This window comes from Phoenix dactylifera, chromosome 15 (genome assembly GCF_009389715.1).
Source record: "Phoenix dactylifera cultivar Barhee BC4 chromosome 15, palm_55x_up_171113_PBpolish2nd_filt_p, whole genome shotgun sequence".
Taxonomy (NCBI): Eukaryota; Viridiplantae; Streptophyta; class Magnoliopsida; order Arecales; family Arecaceae; genus Phoenix; species Phoenix dactylifera.
In genome coordinates this window covers 9,327,774-9,348,369 of record NC_052406.1, presented here as the reverse complement: position 1 = coordinate 9,348,369, position 20,596 = coordinate 9,327,774, and the positions used below count along the sequence as shown (strand labels likewise).

Below are 20,596 nucleotides of genomic sequence, written 5' to 3'. Positions count from 1 at the left end.
CGAATTAAAGAGGATCCCAACTCTTGACCAACATCTTGCTGCAACCAAGAATATAAGATATGTTGGGCATGTATTTTTGAACTCGAGTAGGGTTTGAGCTAGGGTTCGAAATATGCCCGAGCAACCTAACCTGGCTCGATGTATATCAACCACAAGTCTCAACCTCATGTGACCATGACTCTCTGCCAAAATGAATTGATATAATATGACCCTTAACCAAAACAATCCCACGATATTACACAACATGGTTATATAAACTGATATCTTATAATAAATCATTGCATACATTTGCACACTGCCGCATATACAGTACCTGCTATGTAATGATGTAGAACCAAAAACTTCATGAGACTCCTTAAATTGAAGGAAATGATAAGACTTATCATGATTGTTTTTTTTTTTTTTTCCGCAACATGTAATCTTCTTGAATGCATCTTCAAACCAAAGTTTGTATTTTTTGATAGTCCAATGAGTCTAGAGTCCAATGAGTCTTCTTGAATGCATCTTCAAACCAAAGTTTGTATTTTTTGATAGTCCAATGAGTCTAGAGTCATGGAAGATCATGTCCTGGCCCAAGAATGATCGGATAGTGCTTATATAGGTACATTAATTGCGCAATTAATTGCAAAGCTACCCTTTTGACTAAGTCCATGACCCACCTGACCAATGAACCCAAACACAAACCTAACTTGATCCAATAACACTAGCACAAATCCAAACCTTATTTCTAGCCTAAGCTTAAGCCATGCCAAAAGCTTGAAGTGGCTCAAATATCTCCCACAACCAATTAATTCATCTCCACACTTCTAATTCTAAGTTCAACCCAAGCCTACATAGTGATGATTCCATTGGCAAGTTCATCCAACCCTCCGTCGCATCATAAAGTTGTACGGAGGACAAGTCAATTAGATTAGCAGAATACAACGCCTTGAAACAAAATTATCACCAACGTAGCGTGGTCTCAAGTAGGTGAAGCGGTAGGCGAAACACCTGACTCCCCGCACGTGCCTCGGTCCGGCGGTTCCCCGACCCCATCCCCGTTTCCAGCCACGGCGTCGAAAATATTCTTCCGCCTTGTTTCCCTTAAGACCCTGCGGACGAGACGGCCGTCACCGGTTCGACGGCCGGCGGCGCGTGGCGGCGGAGGCGGCGGAGGAGATGGTGTCGTTCCTGAAGGCGCTGGTGTACGGGGCTGGGGGCGTGGTGGTGGTGGGAATGGTGGCGCTGGTGGCGCTTCAGGAGAAACTCGTCTACGTGCCGGTGCTCCCGGGCCTCGCTCGATCCTACCCCATTACCCCCTCCCGCCTTCGTCTGGACTACGAGGACGTCTGGCTCCGCTCCTCGGACGGTGTCCGCCTCCACGCCTGGTTCGTCAAGCACGATCCCCCACTACGAGGTGCGACTTTAGCTTCTCGAGGATCTAGGGTTAGGGTTTTGGGTGATCTTCTTTTCTACAGGTTTTCTTATCCATTTGCTCCGGATTCTCTTTGAATGGTTCGTTCATTGTAGGAATTTCAGTTTCTTCTTTTGGAAGTAAAGAAAGTTAAAACCTTCATTTGTTTGATTTGAGTGTAAATTGTGGCTAAGTTCGGAATGTTAGAATTTGGTACTAAATTTCGATGCTGTTCTTTCTCTCGAGATGATGTTTCTCCTGATAAAACTAATACCGACCTATATTTTTCCTATTGCTTATGTACTATTCAATTAACACAGACTAAATATATCTCTCATCTTCCCCTATCATTCACTGTTGGATGCTTGGTGCCGTATCACTGTGGTTGTTTGCAGATCAATGCAAACCAACTATCAGGATTGATTGAATGCTATTATACATAGAGCCTAATTAGGTTTCAGTTTTCTACTTTTATTTCAAGGTTATAACAATCCCCACCCCCCAATCACATCACCAGAAAAAAATCATTAATATTCCTTTATTACAAAATTTATGTAAAATGCGCAAGTTACTTGCAAAATGTGATTTAAACAGTCCCAAAAGCCAAAGTTCCTAATTCAATTTATCATAAACAAGCCCTGCTAACTCCACAAATTGTTTAAATGAACCTTGCAAGGGCTTGTGTGGATTTAACCTTTATATTAGTAAAGAAAATTCAACAGGATCTGCATGCTAGTCCTAGTAAGTAATTTCATAGGCTTCTCAACCGAGGTACATCTTAGCTCAAGGAAACTGTAAAGCATGTTTCTCATCCAGCTAGGAGTTTCATTGCTCAATCATCGCTATGATTATTAGATGAGTTCACAGCTTAATTTATGACACCTGACCTGATTTTGGATATGTTTTGAGAAGAAAATATCCAGTACAGGACAAAAGATTGACTCACTAAAGAGCCTAACATTCCTAGGAAGTGGTTTAGGAGATTGATGAGGAATGCTACTCATGGGGAAAGTTCAGGAAAATAATATTATATGCACACAAGAAACAACCCTCTTTTCTGAGAAAGATAATGTGCACACCACTGCCATCAAGGTTTGAACCCCGGACCTCTCCCAAGTGGAGAAGGCTGCCAACCAGCTGAGCTAAGACTCTTGACAACAACCGTCTTTCTACCATCTAAAAGGACCATGTATAGACACCCAGGCAGCTTTAACATTTTATTTTACCTCCTTATCGAGTTTCCTAACTTCACACATTACAGACTACAAGCTATTGAATTTAAGGGCAACTTCACTTCCACTGCACAAAACTTTTCCACAAGTTTGATGGTCACAAAGTTGTCATCCTATCCCTCTGTCTACTTAGCACTTGATGATAAGTACTCAACATTGCATCTTGGTTGATTCCGATAGATGATGTCAATCTCAATATTAGCTTGTAACTTTGCGATTTAATAGAGATCACCTGCCCCTGGCCCATCATTTTTTTGTTTGGATTTTTTTTTCCAAAATTTTTGAGTGAAGTTTGGATGATTGTTATGGATTTCTATGGGATTGTATGGGAAATAGGTTTTTGAAATTAGTTGGTTGATCTATTTTTGGGGTTTGGTCAGTGTAAAGTTATATCAGGTTAGGGTTGTCTTTTTGTCTATTGTTTCCCCTTAACTTTCAAAATTATTAATTTTCTGAATCTAGATATAATATGAAAGAATGCTAGATTTGACATAAGTTGTTATTTTTGTGGATACTAATACTATTTTTCTAATGAACATGTGACAAATTAGAGCTAGTCAGTAAGAATTGCCTATCATCTTAGACTCATTTAACCAAATTTCCAGTCTTTAATCAGGTGACCTCTCCCACACATCCCCTAGCACACACACAAAGGACATCTTGTGCCTAATTTTATGGTACATCAGTTACCATCCAACATGAATTGATGACTGAATTTCCATGACCATCATATTTCTGGAACTCTCTGTGCTTTATATCTCTTAGCTTGCAGTTTATAACAACTTCATCATTTTTATTGCAGGTCCAACCGTACTATTTTTCCAAGAAAATGCTGGCAGTATCCTAGCTTTATGCTTCTTTGCAAGAATCTATTTAAAAAACTTTTACTGGAATTAGTTTCAATTGAAGACCTTTAACCAGCTCTCTAGATATTGCTCACCGTCTTGAATTTGTCCGTATAATGATGCAGAGACTGCATTGCAATGTGTTTATGCTTTCTTATAGAGGGTATGCTTCTTGTACAAGAATTGAGTAGTCTTCAACTTGTTACTTTTTCTGGCCTTTATGCCTGTGTCTAGAAAATTTAATTATATTCAAATGTTTGTGTGCAATAATAGGTATGGGGAAAGTGATGGTTACCCATCTCAGCATGGCATTATAAAGGATGCTCAGGTTAGTTGATTTTTCTTCATAGTTTTCTTTTGTTTCATTGTGTATATCAGGATAGATAACTATCAGATACCTCTATTTTTTTATTTAATCTAAGGCTTACACTTTGTTTCTGTGAAAGAATGGAATGGGAAGACACCACCACCATTATTGCATACATTCTTTGGCTGTATTTATTTCTAAGCCCTCACTTCTGTTACCTTGCTTACCCCCTTCACTAGGCGGCACTAGATCATCTAACTCAGAGGAATGATATTGACCCATCTAGAATAGTTATTTTTGGAAGATCATTAGGAGGTGCGGTTGGATCAGTGCTTGCAAAAAATAATCCTGATAAGGTATGCCTTTACAATTATATTTCATTTTCCATGTATTTACGATATCTTTTTTTTTTTTGGGAGGTTGCTGAATATCTATTTGAATTGGTACAATTTTATCAAATTGGTGTTATTTCCTGAATTATAGGTGCTTGCTTACTTTTGCTTTCTTAGGTCGCTACCCTATCCATATAGAACCTTACCCTTGTCTGGTATACACACCTTTTGATATATTTGAATGTTGTCAAAAAATTATGGTGTCAATATCTGTGGTCAAAAAATTATGGTGTCAACATCGCACTAGCACCCCCTCCCCCTTCTTTTCTTTTCTGAACTGGTTGTGCAATGATGAGACTTGACTACTAGCAATTCTCTTCATGAAAGGACAAGACTTTGTAATTTCACAGGAACCCACCCAAATGGGACTACATGGTTCCTCAGTTTTAAGCATACGAAATGGAGCAAAACGAACAACTCTCTTTTTCTGCTTTGTAAATGGTGATATGTTCATTGAGTAGCAAGTTGTTCAGGCATTGGATAAGGTGACTGATTATCAGGCAGTTTTACTATTTTAATATACTATATGCTCAGAATTGGTTTTAGTGTTAAAAGTCACCCAATTGTTCTGGCAAATATGATCATTATTTAATTCATACCAACATTTAGTTTGTAATTCAACTTTTAGACTTCCCTCATTCTTACAAACAGATTGCGGTCTAGACATGATTTATATATGCTTTGCTTGAATTGTTCACCATATTGGTCTCAGTTTTTAATACTTCGGCAGGTTTCTGCTCTCATATTGGAGAATACTTTCACCTCTATATTGGACATGGCAGGTATTATGTTGCCCTTTCTAAAATGGTTCATAGGTGGCAGTGCGTCTAAAGGTCTAAAGGTTCTCAATTGTCTAGTACGCTCACCATGGAGTACCATTGATATCATTGAGCAGGTGAGCTTTCATATTTATGCAAAAGTTTCTTGATGAGGCAGCTTATGAGCTTTTGCTTTAATTGGAATCTCCTTACTTTATGTGCCTCGGTGCTCATTTAGTGATTTGCTTGGAATGATGGGGACATTGACATCTTATGCTTGAACTAATTGGTTCCTTGTTTAATACTTGAAAAGGTGAAATGCTGACTGGTAACCATAAACATACCTGTAAATCTTGTTATATCTTTATAGAGCCATCTTAGCCATCCTTTTTCTACCATTTGTTTATACACAGGGTCATAATCTTTTCAAAGTGACATGTGCTTCATTTAAATCCTTCGACCCAAAACTGATCCCTTCCTCATCTAGGCTAGCTCTAGCCTCACTAAATAAACATTATCGGGCCACCTAGAGCATGGGAAAAGAATGGTTTGTCCCATTGCGAGGATTCTGCATTTGAGTCGCTTTTAGCAATTTTCTGTTAGAATTACACTGTATATTGCCAGGTCACTTGTACTCTTGCTCTTTTTGGGATCTGTTGTTGCTGAATTGCAACATTTTCCATGGTTTTTGCGAATTTGCAATGTGTTCGGATGCTCAACTGAACAAATCCGTTCAAGTAGCTTCTAGGAGGTTTGCAGATTCTTGGAAATTATTGATTGGAGAAATCATAGGATTCTTGCCATTGTTCAATACAGTTTCTAAATTCTTGAAGCAGAAGCATATAATCAATTCTTTTAATGCTTCCACTGATAAACAGGAACAATTTACCAGTAGGTCAGGTACCAAGATATGGTGTTTCTGTCAACCCTAGGAGAGACCTGCTCAGGTGTCCAAGGCTGTCTCTCAAAGGCCAGGATGGGCAATGGGAGGAGTCAGGCTTAGGGTGCATCGGATGATGCTACATATGCTCCAGATTATTTTTTTTTATTTTTTTTTCTCTCTTCAATCAAAGTTCAAATAAGCAGTAGATCAAATGAACATCAATGTCTCCTTGTTTCCAACCTCATAGCAACTGGCTGTTGGATTTTGTTGAAGGACTTCATAATTGATGCCTGATTATTGTGAAAGGCTACCCGTTGGAAGTGTTAGACATTGTAACTACAAAACAGCTGTCAGAGAAGCACTCAGCTAGCTCGGAAAAGAGGCCAAAATGGAACTATGGCTGGTATCCATCTCAAACACCACTCAATTCCAAGTGTGACTTGGCCAGCCTGTGCTGCTTCTAATAAGCAAGTTACAAACTTTTGATCTATCTTGCTCATGGAGAGAAGCTAACACCGTAGCTAGAGTTGTGGCTTTTTAGGTGGAAATGCTAATATAAGTATTATCACGGCATTTATAGCTTGCATTCTTCCTGCAATACAAATGCACTGAGTGGAACTGGCTCTGAACCTCTTCAGGAAGGGTTTTATTCATCTTCTGAAGTAATTTGCATGGCTTTGATTTTTGGTTTCTATGTTCTATTTGCTTGACGTTTTGTTTATCATGCAGATCAAACAGCCTATCCTGTTTCTTTCTGGGTTGCAAGATGAGTTAGTTCCTCCATCTCATATGCAGATGCTGTATTCTAAAGCAGTAGAACATAACAGACGTTGTTTATTTGTTGATTTTCCAACTGGCATGCACATGGACACTTGGTTTTCTGGGGGAGATCGGTATTGGAGAAACATTCAGTTATTCTTGGATCAATATGTTCCAGAGATAAAGCAATGCAAATCAAGATGCAAAGACGATGATGCTGATGATGACCATGGTAAAGATCCATCTTGTCTGATCTTGCAACATTTTGAGTTGCCATGTTCCATTCACGTGTATACAATGGAAATCAATTTAAATTCCAGAGCTGACTAGTGTGATGAAGTAGTAATTTGTTAAATCACATACATACGAAAGTCATGCCATTTTATTATGTGCATATACAGGTGCATGCATACATATAATTAAAGCCAATAGATTAGAAACTTGGGGAAATTCATAGTGTTGTGTGTTTGGTGTGGGAGTTTATTTTCTGTTCGAATTTGTCAGCTGCACAGTCGCACATGCCTCATGACCTTGGATACATTGAATTTAATTATTTTATCTTCTCCAACTTTGCAATGACATTATGCATGCCCTTTCAGATACTGCAGCAAGGTGATCTGCTGCATTTACTTTAAGGCAGAGCCTGCCATTTTTCAACCATGCCTATCATATATTTCTGATGCTGCAGCAGTTAAATCTATCTATGGGTGTGACGACTGGTCTCGATTTGCAGCGCATTCAGGCAATTTTGCTAGTCTTCCCAGTGCAATGTAGAGAAGATGCCGAAGATGTGACTCTGTCAAACTGGTTCCATTACAGTGACACATTCTCATTGTGTGAAATAAGATGAAAAGATTGATTTTCTCGAGATAAATGCCATGATTGTATTTTGAACTCGGTAGTTAGATTAGATATCTATTCATAATGTACAAGGTCAATTATGTCTAGCCTTGTGATGTTTTTGGGTTCAACATAGTTTGTACAATTACCTAACATCTTGATCGTAAACCGAAAAAAAAAAAAGGTTTTGCAAATATGTGACTGTGGAGCATACAAAGTTCTTGAATCATATATTTCTCTTTGGTTTTTCTCTTTCTACTTGTGCCTAGCATATATTGCATCTCTAATCTCTTATCAGCAATGAGAATCGACATAATCAGGTAGGTTAAAGTTAATATTAATCGGGGATCTTTTAGGACGTAACAGTCTTATATGGCTTTGGAACATTGGCTAGGTCAATCAATCCTGAAGCAAGTTTGCTTATATAGCTGCATGGTGTCTGAAAATATATAGCTAACCTAATCTGGTTTTCCATTGGGAAGATGTTCAAGCAGTCTTGATTTAGATGAGATTCAGCTTCGCCTTCCTGATTTTTTTTAGCAGGAAGATGTTCTAGCAGTCTTAATTTACATGAGATTCAACTTCTCCTTCCTGATTTTTTTTTAGCAGGAACTCGCTACTGATAACCATCCCTACAATGCATGTAGTTGTAAGAATAAAATCATTACTGTAATCGGCATAATTAAGTTGTTATAGTCTAATGGTACATGCAATGACAACAAAATAGCAGTATATATTTTTTTGCAACCATTAATATAATAAATTGTTAATATTTCACATGAAATGGTGATTTAAATTTATGCATCAATATTGTTTCATCCCATAAGCAATGAAAAAGGTCAAACAATGGTCTGATTCGGTTGTGGCCCTTGCAACAATAATAATGGGCAAATCAGAGTCATTATGCGAATACTTATATTGCATATGTGAAATAGAAGTGACAAATCTCTCTTTTTGCCTTTTTTTTTTTTCTTTTCTTTTCTTTGGTGCATTGGAGCCCTCTAAAGACGGTTATGGCAGCTCTTATTTATTAGTTCAAAAAAAGATGAAAAACAAATTGAATGTTCGATGTATTTAGAATGCTAAATAATGAACCAATCAAGAAAGTTGGTAGAAATTTTTTCTTATCTCATTTTTGCTTTTTATGCTAATTTTTTTAAAAAATAATTTTAATTGAGTTAAACTGATGCACAAGTAATAAAACCTCATGTGATTTATTACATGGGCATAATGGCTGTGAAGTATATGGTGGTCTATTTTTTGTAAAAATAAAGTAGCTTAATTTCTCTTGCAAGATTTCCATGAATAAGTCATAGAAAAGACAAACAAGATTAGTTAATCCACAGGACTTCACTAAAATAGGTTCTAGCAAACTTGGTAGTAAACTCAATTGCAAAGTTAACGTGATTAGCTTTCAAGATGGGATCCTTTGGCTCTAAAAATATATTAAAAAATCGAAGTATTTACAAAATTCTTATTTTCTTTCTCTCATATTTTTTTATTAAAATTTATCTTCACTGCCAATTCTAATATAAACCCAACTTTTCAATCGTCTCTCCATCAGCATATCTCCGTCATCTATCTTTAATTTTTTATCTTAAATAAAAACAAATTTTCTTTCATTTCACTTTAAAGACAAAAGTATAATAAAATATCTTCAAAAATAAAAATATATTTATCAATAGACATGTGTAAGAAAATATAAAATTATATAAATAAATCTACGCCAAATTTTTAGGGTAATTAGTGGTTTTAATATGGTACGAGAGCAGAGATTCTGACTTCAACCCCCTCTCACCCCACCCGCATGGCCGCATCGGACTCGTCCCTCCCATTTCTCCAAGCCACTTTATTCCCTCATTTCAACCCCCTCCATTTCTTCTTCTCTTCCTCTCGGAGGTGAAAATAAATGACTGCTTTTACCTCCCTTCTTTCCCTCCCTTATAAAACAAACTCTCTCTGCGCTCCCCACCCCCGGGCGCCCATTTTTCTTTCTTTGAATTCCGATAATTTCCCTCTAAATTCCCTCTCTCTCGATTGCTCGGTTGTTGTTATTGTCCTTGGAGCTGGGGTATGGACTGGGAATCGGTGCCATGCGGCCTGAGGATGGTGGAGGAGGTTTTCCGGGACTTCAAGGGCCGGAGGGCCGGGATCGTCAAAGCCCTTACCACCGGTGAGCTCAATTAATCTTCCGTTTCCCCCTTTCTCGAGGCATTTCCTTTTTTTTTAAAAAAAAGGGATGCTATTTCGGTTCGTTTATGTTGATTTCTTGGACGATTTAATGGCCTTTTTGGTCTCGGGTGATGCAGATGTGGAGGATTTCCACCAGCACTGTGAACCTGGTGAGGAATTCGCATTTTTTTATGCCCTTTTCTGCCATTTTCTTGTGCCGTTTTCCTGTCGTTCGTTGTCCTTGCATGTGTGGGTTCTCGGAGAGGGTCGGGGGCCATCTTTCGCGCGAAAGAAGAGTTCACCTTCCCTCGCGCGAAACCACCGTTGGATCACCCACCGGTCGCTTTGCGATCTGTGCAGGCGGATGAATGATGAGTTCGGGGCGCTTTGAGAGCTGTGCGATGGATGATCCAACGGTGGATTCGCGCGAAGGAAGGTGAATCCTTCTTTCGCGCAAAAGATGCAACCCCGATCCTCACGTTTCTGTGCGTATATGTTTTAATTTGGCAGGGTCCTTAATTTGTCCCTTCGTACGAACCTGTACTGTAGCTTGCCGTGTTGATTTAATTTCTAGTAATGTTTTTACTCGAAAATTACAGTAAGCTTGATAATTGCGATTATTTTAGTCTCTCGATACTGCTTAAGACAAGCAGTTCTAATGAGGGGTTTCTTTGGGTTGCGGTATTTATGAGTTTGCATTGTTTTGTTTTGGAGTTTTAAGAATATTCCAATATGAGGTTTTTGAATGCAATGAAACAGCTTCGTCAGTTGTTTTTCTTTATGTGATGTCAACTTGCTCCATTTTAGTCGAAGCCAACTGATTGGATATGGATAAGCAATGTTGTGTGTGATTTTTTTTTCCTTTCTGTATGCACTTATTGTTTGTTTCATTCTTATATGATGCTCATTTCTTGTATTTCGCCATACACGGTTATAATGTCAAACATTAGAAAGTGGTACATATCATTTACAACGTCCCCTTTATCTGGCTTCGCTTTGGTGTTATATGGCCTTGTTTTAATATAATGTTCGAATGATAAGCTGAGGCGCCCTATCATCTAAAATGGTCAGCACCTTAAGAATGGAAGACGCTAAGATCATTGATAAAGCCAAATCAGTCTTTATGGAGTTACTGATTTTTTTTTTAACTATTTTTTTAACATATCTTTGCAATTATGTAAATATTGTAAATCATATTGTAAATAATAGTTGCTGCAATGTGAATAAAGTGGCTCGCCCTCTTCTATTTTTTCTTGCTTTACTAATATATACATATGCTGAAATTACTCTTGACCTGTGCCATTTAACTTACAATCCTGAACCCTGATGTTGTGTCAAGTAGTTTCATATATAATGAAACAAATTCTATCACATGCCTGAATGACTTACTGAGTTTATTTGTTGGCTAAGCAGATTGTCAATCAGATAGGATTTTATGGTTCCATCTGAATGATTCTTGTTGCAGAAAAGGAGAATTTATGCCTTTATGGATATCCTGATGAACAGTGGGAAGTTAAAATCCCTTCAGAAGAGATGCCTCCAGTGATCCCAGAGCCTGCGTTGGGCATTAACTTTGCGAGAGATGGAATGCAAGAGATAGACTGGCTCTCTCTAGTCGCTGCACACAGTGATGCATGGTTACTTTCTGTTGCATTTTATTTTGGTGCTAGATTTGGATTTTATCAAGATGACAGGTGATTAATAAAATCAAGCTTCCCAGAGAGACTTATAGTAATGACTTCTTATTTATTTAAATATCACTTCTTCCCATTTTTATTTGTCCATTAGATATTTATATTCGTTCTTTTGCCTTGATTTTCCTTTTAAGCACCCCTAGTTTTTTGATGCATAAAAGTTAAATAATTTCATGTGTGTATTGCCTACATTTTGTAGCTTATTGAAACTTGTGTCCTTTTTTTGCTTAGGTTTGACAGCATCATTATCTTTCTGCTTTTATTTTTTAATGTCCCATGTGTGTGGCTTTTGCATCCCATCACAACAGCTTGCAAATTGCACATCAGATTTCAGTTTCTTTAATATTGGTGTTGACTTTTGCCGTAATTATGCTGCATACATGATCTCTGGGCTGTAATAATGTCAACATGGCTTGTATAATGGCATGATTCTGTACAAGGTGTCAAGTTAGATAGAATGGAAGTTTTCCAGGGCATCTGTTGAGGAGGCTCTGCAAGTAGACTACTAACAAGGAGTGAAACCATGAAAAAGAAACAAATATAAAAAAAAGAAACTTTTGAAGCTATTTGGTTGCTTAATTCACTCTTAGATTAGAGTTGATGCTTGTCCGATCCTCCTATTACGATAGGAAAATGTCTCAGCTGCCTGACCCTGAGTGTTATGAATGCCCTCTACTTTTAGTAAATACTGAACCCCCATGCCTCCCAGGCACAAAGTTCACTCTTTTAATAATTAATATACTTTTATATTCAAGATTGTTCTGAGATATTTTGGCATATAGAGATTTCTGCCTTGAAGGGAGAAGGGAGAGGGGTTACAGTTGTGGTCATACATTAGTTCATTACATATACAAAGCATGGTTAACTCTGTAGCAATGCTAGAGCTTTTTTTTAACTCACTTTTGCGGATTTAGTTGGATCAAAATATGAAAAGATATATGTTGTTTTGTTAAAGTCCTGGCTTGAAGCTAATGAAGTAATTTGTTATGTTTCTTTTTTTTAAGATTAAACATGCTAGAAAGTCAGAAAATGTAGGTCTTAAAGAAAAATATTTGCTTAGCACAGTTCAATTTAATAATAAAATGTTTTATGAATTTTTTTTATCATTTCTTACCTTCAAGTTATTGCTGCAAAATACTTGCCAGCAGCTTTTTTTAAATACACTGCATTTACACATGTTGGTGATATGGATGTAATATATGTTTTAATTTATTTTATTTGTTTCATAGGTCTGGTTCATTTATCAGTAGTGAGCCACACTTCATCTTCTTTATGTTTTATGCTTTGCAGTCCTCCATTTTTTGGTACTGGTAATCTATTATAATACTTTGTTATAGTTCTTATTTCTGGTATACAGGGCTAGATGTCTGATTTTCATAGAATAGAGATAGATGCATATACATGACTCAGTTGTATTGATAGGTTCTTATTTCTGGTATACAGGACTAGATGTCTTATTTTCCTAGAACACAGGTGTGGATATCTGATAGTTCCTATGGATATTGAGGAGGCAGTTTTATTGATTTTGGCTCAGTGTTCTGCGATGGCTCATGCTCAGAGGCTCAGGAAGGTTAACATGACTAAGGCAGGTATGGTTGGATAATGATAATGGTTAGACATAAAAAAAGGGTCCGAGCAGGTTTCTCTTTTGATTTGAATATTGCACCACGGGATCAGTATACATGAAGAGGTAAAATACCAAAGAGTTCTGACGAGTTTGCAGCTATGAGAATACTGAAATTAATGTATCATATGTGTGGTAGTAAGAGGAGGAGTTATGATTGAATTGTGTAGGTTATATGAAGCTTAGGCATTGCTCCAAAATGCTGAACATATCACTGACTGAAATGGTACGTGCATGTGCTTAGGAGAGCGGTGAAAGTCCAATAAAGGCATGGATGTTGGTATTTTCTTGAAGAGTCAGCAATGTTGAGGGGAAGAATAAAAGTCCAATGGAAGTTTGTAGCATGAGTAAGGCTTTGGTGAAGTATCGAACTTGATTGTTGATATGATTTGATGATTGCATATATATGGGATCAAATGCTCTCCTTGGAACTAATTATGGAAGTTGGTTGAATATCCTTGCTTTACTATTGTTGCATAGGACTAATTTGGTCAGAAACCCGGAATAGCTTGCCATCCATTGACTAAGTTGGACCTGTTGACAAGTTATCAAAGGACAGAAGTACAATGTAGTTATATGAAAAAATGACAGCATTAAGTAAATTCTTTTGGAACCTAATGTCGTGAAATTTAATGTATCTGACATTTTGTATCAGACTTTCATAGCTCGAATTGTTATTTCTAAATGGACTAATTTCTGCATGTAGGTATGCATGTTTTGAGAGTTATAGTTGTTTTTTCCATCTTTTGGTTTCCTTTTTATTTCAATTCCTCCAGAGTTTTATTATCTTGTCCCATTTTTCTGTTGAAATTAAGTGATGACAGATTCCAATGTTTAATTAATGGCAGTCCAGTAAATTTTAGTTGGTATTTCTGATGCAGGAAGCACCTCTATGGCTTGATTAACAGACTGCCTACCATATATGAAGTTGTGAATGTAAAGAACATAGTGGAAACAACGGGTACCAATCACAGCAGTAACAAATCCAAGTCAAACTCTAAACTGGTAAAGAACCTTCTGATCCTTGATGGTTCGACTGAACTTGCAACAGGTGTTGCATGGTTATCATCACTCTCCTTAAATATGGACAGATCAAATTCTCCAGAGCAAAGATTTAACTGGTTATATGGTATTAGAATGACATAATTTTCTTTTACCCTAAAATGGCATACCTGCTGTCATAAGATTCATGATTGGTCAGTTTATACAAGATCTTCTATGCATATTAGAAGTTGAGTCTATGCAGACTTTTAACGAGGGGAAAACATTGATTGATTTTTTTTTATCATGTATTTATATTTGCATGACTGTCCTTGCTCATGATAATTTGTGGGAGGGTGGGGAGTAAATCACAGTTTTCTCCATGTAGAATTAATGGGCATGTAAAACATCTTTTACATTTGCATGTTATCATCCGGGCTGATTAATGTAATTACATGGGATTGGTATTTTTGATTATCCTCTTTTTCTCTGTCTCCCTTTTTTTGAGTGAAGGCTTGCAGCATGCATATGCCATTTGTTTTCTGAATATCATATGAGAATTATGGCCTTGTTGTCATCTTGATGGGGTGCCAATCCACTTGTAGGCCCATTATCTCCATGAAGGATGGAAATTTGCTGCTTTCATCCAACATATCATTCATTTAGATTTATCCATGTTCGCTTGCAGTCAAATGATTATCTACCACTTTTGTCTTTTTGATCACCTCTGCCCTTTATGTTGTCTGAAAATAAAGCAGCGTGCATCAGAGCCCCAGGCCAAGTATGCAAAGGGGCAGCTTAAGGAAGAAGATGAAGGTCTGGATGGGGAAGATGAAGAAGAGCATGTGGAGATTGTTTGTTCTGCGTGTGGGGACAACTATGCATCAGATGATTTGTGGATCTGCTGTGACATATGTGAGAAGTGGTTTCATGGCAAGTGTTTTAAGTTCACCCCAGTTAGAGTTGAGCACATCAAGCAGTACAAGTGCCCATCATGCGGCAACAAGAGAGCTCACTCCTCCTGAGTTTTGGTGCAAGATTCTCTTCGTTGCATTTTGGTGGCAAATTTTCTGCCCAATTCATAGGAAAAGGTGGTTCGTCCTGTTAACTCATGTAAGAATCCTTATGATACTCTAAACTCTGGCATGTTCTTGTGCATCCAGATTTGCAGGTCACTGTCGTAAGGAGTACTTGGTACATTACTACTCTATGTTAAAAAATTTTGCTCCTCTTTGCACAGATCTCTGGCTACTTGGATAAAGAAACTCCAGTTCTCTTCGCGGCGGCTGTGAGCAATTCTGTGACTCTTCTTCTGCTCTGTTTCTGTGGCTACAAGGATAAACTCTGGCTGGCTTTCTCCATGTTGTTCCTCCTGGTGCGGACATTCCTCTCTCTCTCTCTGAATATCTCTTTGGATCTCAATTCTGTCAGATTACATTTCCCTCTATGGGTGTAGTTCTGTTAATCCGGTTTCCATTATCTTTGTTGTACTGTTTTTCTCTCCTCCTCATCTATTCTTTGTAAATATCATGTAAGCTTTGTCTTTTGGGGTATATTTTGGTTGGGTAAATGACTTCTATTCCAGTCTGTTTGGTCTCGAGGAGTCCCATCCCCATTCCTTAGGACGAGAATGCCCCAATCATTTCAAACCTAATCCCTACTATTCTATAGTATTCAAATTTCATTTCGATTTCAGTCACGAACCAAACATAATAAGAGATATGGTCATTCTAATTTTCATTCCAAACCATTCCGATTCTGATTTTAATTTTGATTTTTTCTAAATGCGGTTTTAGTTGCTTTAATAAATTCTTGGTGGACTTTTCCAGTGTCCTTTCAATTAAAAAAAACTCATGCAAGGATCCTCCTGTTTAATGCTGTACGATCTTCCAACTGGATGTAGAATTTTATCTATCTTGTAGTCATGCTTAGATGCTTTTTTGTAGGCATTATTGTTCTCCCGTGGTTTAGTGAATGGTGTTGGCTTTTGTTGATTCTTCCGTAACATTCTTCCGATGTTTATAGTTTTGTGCGCTGAACGGTTTCAGGTTCAATTGTCTTGGGATCTGAGGGCCGTATAGTAATTTTCTATATGGTTTTTGTCATTGCTTCATGACGTGGCCTTGATAAATAAAGATTGAAGAGGCAAGTTTCTTTGTTGCTGAATTGGTCCTACTATTTAGGATTTAGGTGTCGGATTCCATATAAATAATTTTATGGCTTTGATCACACAAGATTATCAATAAGTGCCATCATAATATTTAAGCATACTAGGATCATTCAATGCATGTCATTGACTCAATAAATAGGAGAATTTCAGAGATGATTCCGGTCCTATGGATCAATCTAAGTTCATGTAGTTCGGGTAGCTTAGATTACAAGCTATAATATGATAATTTTTAAAAATTATTTATCTAAAAAATAATTAGATAGGAACATAAATTTTGCCATATTTGGTTGATGAACAATTATTTTTGAAAACAATTATTTTTGAAAACAGTATCGAAAAAAGTTTACTATGTTTGATTGGAGGTAATTTTATATGAGAATATTGCAGAATTCTCAACAATTCAAATAATAATAATTTTTTTAGTTAATTTGTTGGTCATTTATGCCCCGCTTATATAATTATTGTCAATTGTAGCTATTTCGAATATTGAAATATATTTTTTATTATAAATAAATCTTAGTATGTTTGGGTATATAAATAAATATATTAACTATTAATAAACTCTATGTTATATATATTGATAATTAATATTTTTTGTCAATTATTTATTAATAATTAATATTTATAAATATATATTAATATATTTATAATATATTAATATAATATATTATAAATATAATTAATATTAGTTATAGCATATTAATATACTTTGATTGAGGGTATTTTCATCAAAAAATGATAATTGTAGATTACCTCTACTTAGTAACCTAGCGTGGAAAAATAAAATGCCACCCATTATACTTATTAATAAATATTAATTATTAATAAATAATAAACAAATATTTATTAATTATCAATAAATCTAGTATAGGATTTATTAATAATAATTTATTTATTTATACACTAAAACATACTAAAGTTTATTTATAATAATAATTTCTAATATATGTATAATGAATTATAATTTTTTTTATTAACTCATGTAAATATATTTTAATATTTGAATAGTTAATATTGACAACGTTTATGTAAATGGGCTATAAATAGCCAACAAATGGACTAAGAAACAAAAGTTATTACTTGAATTGTTTATTCAAAGGTATTATTGAAAATTTGGCAATATTTTTATATAGGATTATCTTAATTTTTTTTTCGATGTTATTTTTTGGAGTAATTTGTCTACCAAGCAAATATGGTAAAATTTATTTTCTCCCGCAATCATTTTTGCAGATAAATAATTTACAGAAATCATCAGATTATTCTATGATATGATACACCTAACCAAACAAACCCTTAAAGAAATAGACATAGAATTTATTATTTATTTTACCATCTCTCTTATTCATTTTTGATACCAAATATGGTAATCTGCTATTGAATTTTTTGATGCCAGACTATCCCCTACCAAATAGTCCTTAATGATTGCAATCCAGCAAACAAAAGATAGAAAGGACTAGTTTTCTTTCTATGTTTGACCACTGTGGTATTGATCAATAAAGTACTACGCATTTATTATAATTAATTAATATACCTAAAGTTATTACTTATTAGAGATGTTTTAAATACAATTGAGTTTTTCGTGGTTTCCTAAAACAACTAGTTTTTTTTTTTGGTTAACCAAAACAACTAGTTTTTCACTAATAGATAACAGCTTCAAATATGATTGTAAGAGCATCGATGTGAACTTTGATTTCAGGAACTGGAGATGTCCTACTTATCGTCATTAACATAAAGGCCTTATCTTTCTTTCCTCACCCTCCATCGTTTGTCCTTTTCCCAAAACAACCTCTGGATCTCGCAAATTCTGGGAGCCAGGATGGCACCCACTGCCTACCTCACGCTCTACCCATTGATTATCCACGAGAAGCCTCAATCCATGGGCTGTTATCAAACGACCGCCAATCCGACGGCTATTCTTCATCCTATCCACCGCCTGTGATGAGCTCCAGCCCACCGTTAATCCCAACCCCTCCCTTTATGCGGGCGCCGCCGGCCCACCGTATCGTGAAGCAGCACACCTATCCTACTTAGCAGCATAATGAAAATAACGGCCGTTATGCTTTTCCCGTTCTTGTAAACATAACGGTCGTTAGGAAATCATAATGGATGTTTGATTTCTGGGTGCTTGCCAATGGATGTTTGTGGGATTTAAAGAACGAACCTGGCTTTAGCCAAAAAGAAAAAAAAAAAAAAAAACTGGAGATGCCCGTAAACGAGGGTACGGATACATCGACAACAGAACATCTAATTATTAGATGGGCTAGGTTCAGTGAACCAGTCCAATAGTCGCTCGCCACGTTTCCCCTGATACATATGCTCCTCGATTTGGTTTGGGCCACTGGACCTGGTCCATAAGGGGACAGGGCTCCACGTCGCGCTGCGTGCCTGCCTGGGAACGGCCTTTGGACACGTGTCATTCGGACCTCCTCGCTCGCCGGTAGAAGGAGTCTATAAATATGCAAAAAGGCCCCCAGGATCCATAAAGATATCTCCTCCTCCGCGCCATACCCGCGAAGCTGTTCCCTTCTTTCTTCTCCACTCTCCCATTTCTTCGTCCCCTCTTCTTTTCTCCCAAACTCCGAACGCTGCTTCTCCACTCTCCCACTGGAGACGTTGCACTCGCTTCTCGTCCGGCTCTGAATTGCCCCGTTCGAAGGCGATATTGAGAAAAAGAGGGATTCCTTTGAAGGTAGGGTAGTTTATATATTACGTATAATCACTCTCGATAACATCACCATTTCAGCATTATATATATTCTTTCTTTGTATTCAAGATTGGCCTATATTTCTTCTTTTTCTAGAAAATATTTTTTTTGAAAATATTTAGTTTGTCTATGGATATCCATCTTGTACATGAATAAGATTGAAAAGAAAAAAAAATGACTGATGTTTTTTTTTTTCTTTCACAGAGGATAGTGCTTATAGGAAGAGAATTAGGATCAGGGTTTGGTTGGTGGTTGTACAGATGGATGGAGGAGAAGTTGAATTTAATATAATAGGTAGGAGAAAACACGGAGATATGATCCTTAGGACGGCGACGGGGGCGGAGGATAGCCGGACGGCGGCGGCGGAGCTCCGCGTCCCGGCGGAGGTGGACTGGAAGATGCTGGACAAGTCGAGGTTTTTCGTCCTCGGGGCGGCGTTGTTCTCCGGCGTGTCGGCAGCCCTGTACCCGGTAGTGGTGCTGAAGACCAGGCTCCAGGTGACGCACCCGCCGCCGCCGTGTCTCCGGGCGGCGGCTGCAATCCTCCGGCACGAGGGGCTCCAGGGATTCTACAAGGGGTTCGCGACGTCGCTGACCGGGACCATCCCCGCCCGGGCGCTATACATGACCGCGCTGGAGGTGACCAAGAGTGCCATCGGCACCGCCACGGTCCAGTTCGGGGTCCCCGAGCCGGCGGCGTCGGCGGCCGCCTCGGCGGCCGCAGGGCTCAGCGCGGCGGTGGCAGCCCAGGTGGTCTGGACCCCGATCGACGTCGTCAGCCAGCGCCTCATGGTCCAGGACAGCGGCGCCGTCGCGAGGTACCTCGGCGGCGTGGACGCCTTCAGGAAGATCCTCCGATCGGACGGCCTCCGCGGCCTCTACCGGGGCTTCGGCATGTCGATCCTCACCTATGCCCCTTCCAATGCCGTCTGGTGGGCGTCCTACTCCGTCTCCCAACGGCTTATCTGGGGCGGGCTCAGCCGCCTCTCCGCGGCGGGGGGCGGCGGCGGAAGAGGGTTGAGGCCGGACTACGGGACGGTGGTGGCGGTGCAGGGGGTGAGTGCAGCGGCAGCGGGGGGAGCGGCGGCGGTGGTGACGATGCCGCTGGACACGATAAAGACGAGGTTGCAGGTGATGGACGGCGGGGATGGGGGGAGGGCGACGGTAGGAGCCACGGTGAAGAGGTTACTGAGGGAAGGGGGGTGGGGGGCGTGCTACAGAGGGCTGGGGCCGAGATGGGCGTCGATGTCGGTGTCGGCGACCACCATGATCACCACGTACGAGTTCCTGAAGCGGCTCTCAGCCAAGGAAGGATCCATTTGAGAGGTATGGAAACGTAGGGGGAAAAAAAGAAAGAGAGATTTTTAACTTATATTGGTTTTTTTTTTCTCTCTCTCTCTCTCTCTCTCTCTCTCTCTCTCTTTTTCAGGGTGGGGAAAAAATATCACGGTTGTGATTCCACTAGATAATATTTCAATGAAATCTCGTCCAATGTATGCTTTCTCTTAATTTTTTTGGCGTGTAATTCATTTGGAAATTCTTGTGTTGGTGACTGCTTGGTTAGAATGGATATATAGGAATGATAGAAAGTGTAAAGATGTTAGTTTGGATAGATAGAATTTAAGATGAAACAAAAAGGCACCATTTGAGCTACAAGTGGGTGCTTTTAAGTTTGAATATGCTGTTAATGGCGAGTGTGAATTGGTAGCATATTATGGTTTTGGGGACTTGGGAAGTGTACAATCGAGGCTTTGCATTTTGTTTGCTGCGAGCCTCCATGCGATCCTTTCTGTCCTCTCAAGTTATAGCAGCTTCAAAGCAAACAAAAATTAAGAAGGGGGAG

The 20,596-nt window shown here is 38.3% G+C and overlaps 3 protein-coding genes across 6 annotated transcripts; all 3 read left to right on the top strand.

Annotated features, from left to right (window-relative positions):
* Nucleotides 1-1,007: 1,007 nt before the first annotated feature.
* Nucleotides 1,008-7,638, top strand: LOC103705783 (alpha/beta hydrolase domain-containing protein WAV2-like). The gene is made up of 8 exons (XM_008789637.4): nt 1,008-1,396; nt 3,428-3,463; nt 3,555-3,633; nt 3,744-3,798; nt 4,017-4,133; nt 4,900-5,064; nt 6,540-6,801; nt 7,169-7,638. The coding sequence occupies exons 1-8, from the start codon at nt 1,159-1,161 to the stop codon at nt 7,183-7,185; spliced, it is 969 nt and encodes a 322-aa protein (XP_008787859.1). The 5' UTR covers nt 1,008-1,158; the 3' UTR covers nt 7,186-7,638.
* A 1,576-nt stretch (nt 7,639-9,214) lies between these two features.
* LOC103705781 (PHD finger protein ALFIN-LIKE 3-like) lies at nt 9,215-19,086 on the top strand. Of its 4 annotated transcripts, XM_039134359.1 has the most exons (7): nt 9,215-9,582; nt 9,719-9,751; nt 11,047-11,275; nt 13,781-13,904; nt 14,636-14,993; nt 15,121-15,255; nt 18,959-19,086. In XM_039134359.1, exons 1-5 carry the CDS (start codon nt 9,483-9,485, stop codon nt 14,903-14,905), a joined length of 756 nt encoding a protein of 251 aa, XP_038990287.1. In that variant the 5' UTR covers nt 9,215-9,482; the 3' UTR covers nt 14,906-14,993; nt 15,121-15,255; nt 18,959-19,086. The 4 variants fall into 4 exon arrangements, with proteins under 4 accessions (XP_038990287.1, XP_038990286.1, XP_038990288.1 ...); XM_039134358.1 differs by lacking the exon at nt 18,959-19,086 and having other exon boundaries at nt 15,121-16,308; XM_039134360.1 differs by lacking the exon at nt 18,959-19,086 and having other exon boundaries at nt 14,639-14,993; nt 15,121-16,307.
* Nucleotides 18,996-20,262, top strand: LOC103705782 (solute carrier family 25 member 44-like). The gene has a single exon (XM_039134357.1). The coding sequence runs from the start codon at nt 19,015-19,017 to the stop codon at nt 20,074-20,076; it is 1,062 nt and encodes a 353-aa protein (XP_038990285.1). The 5' UTR covers nt 18,996-19,014; the 3' UTR covers nt 20,077-20,262.
* Nucleotides 20,263-20,596: the final 334 nt, after the last annotated feature.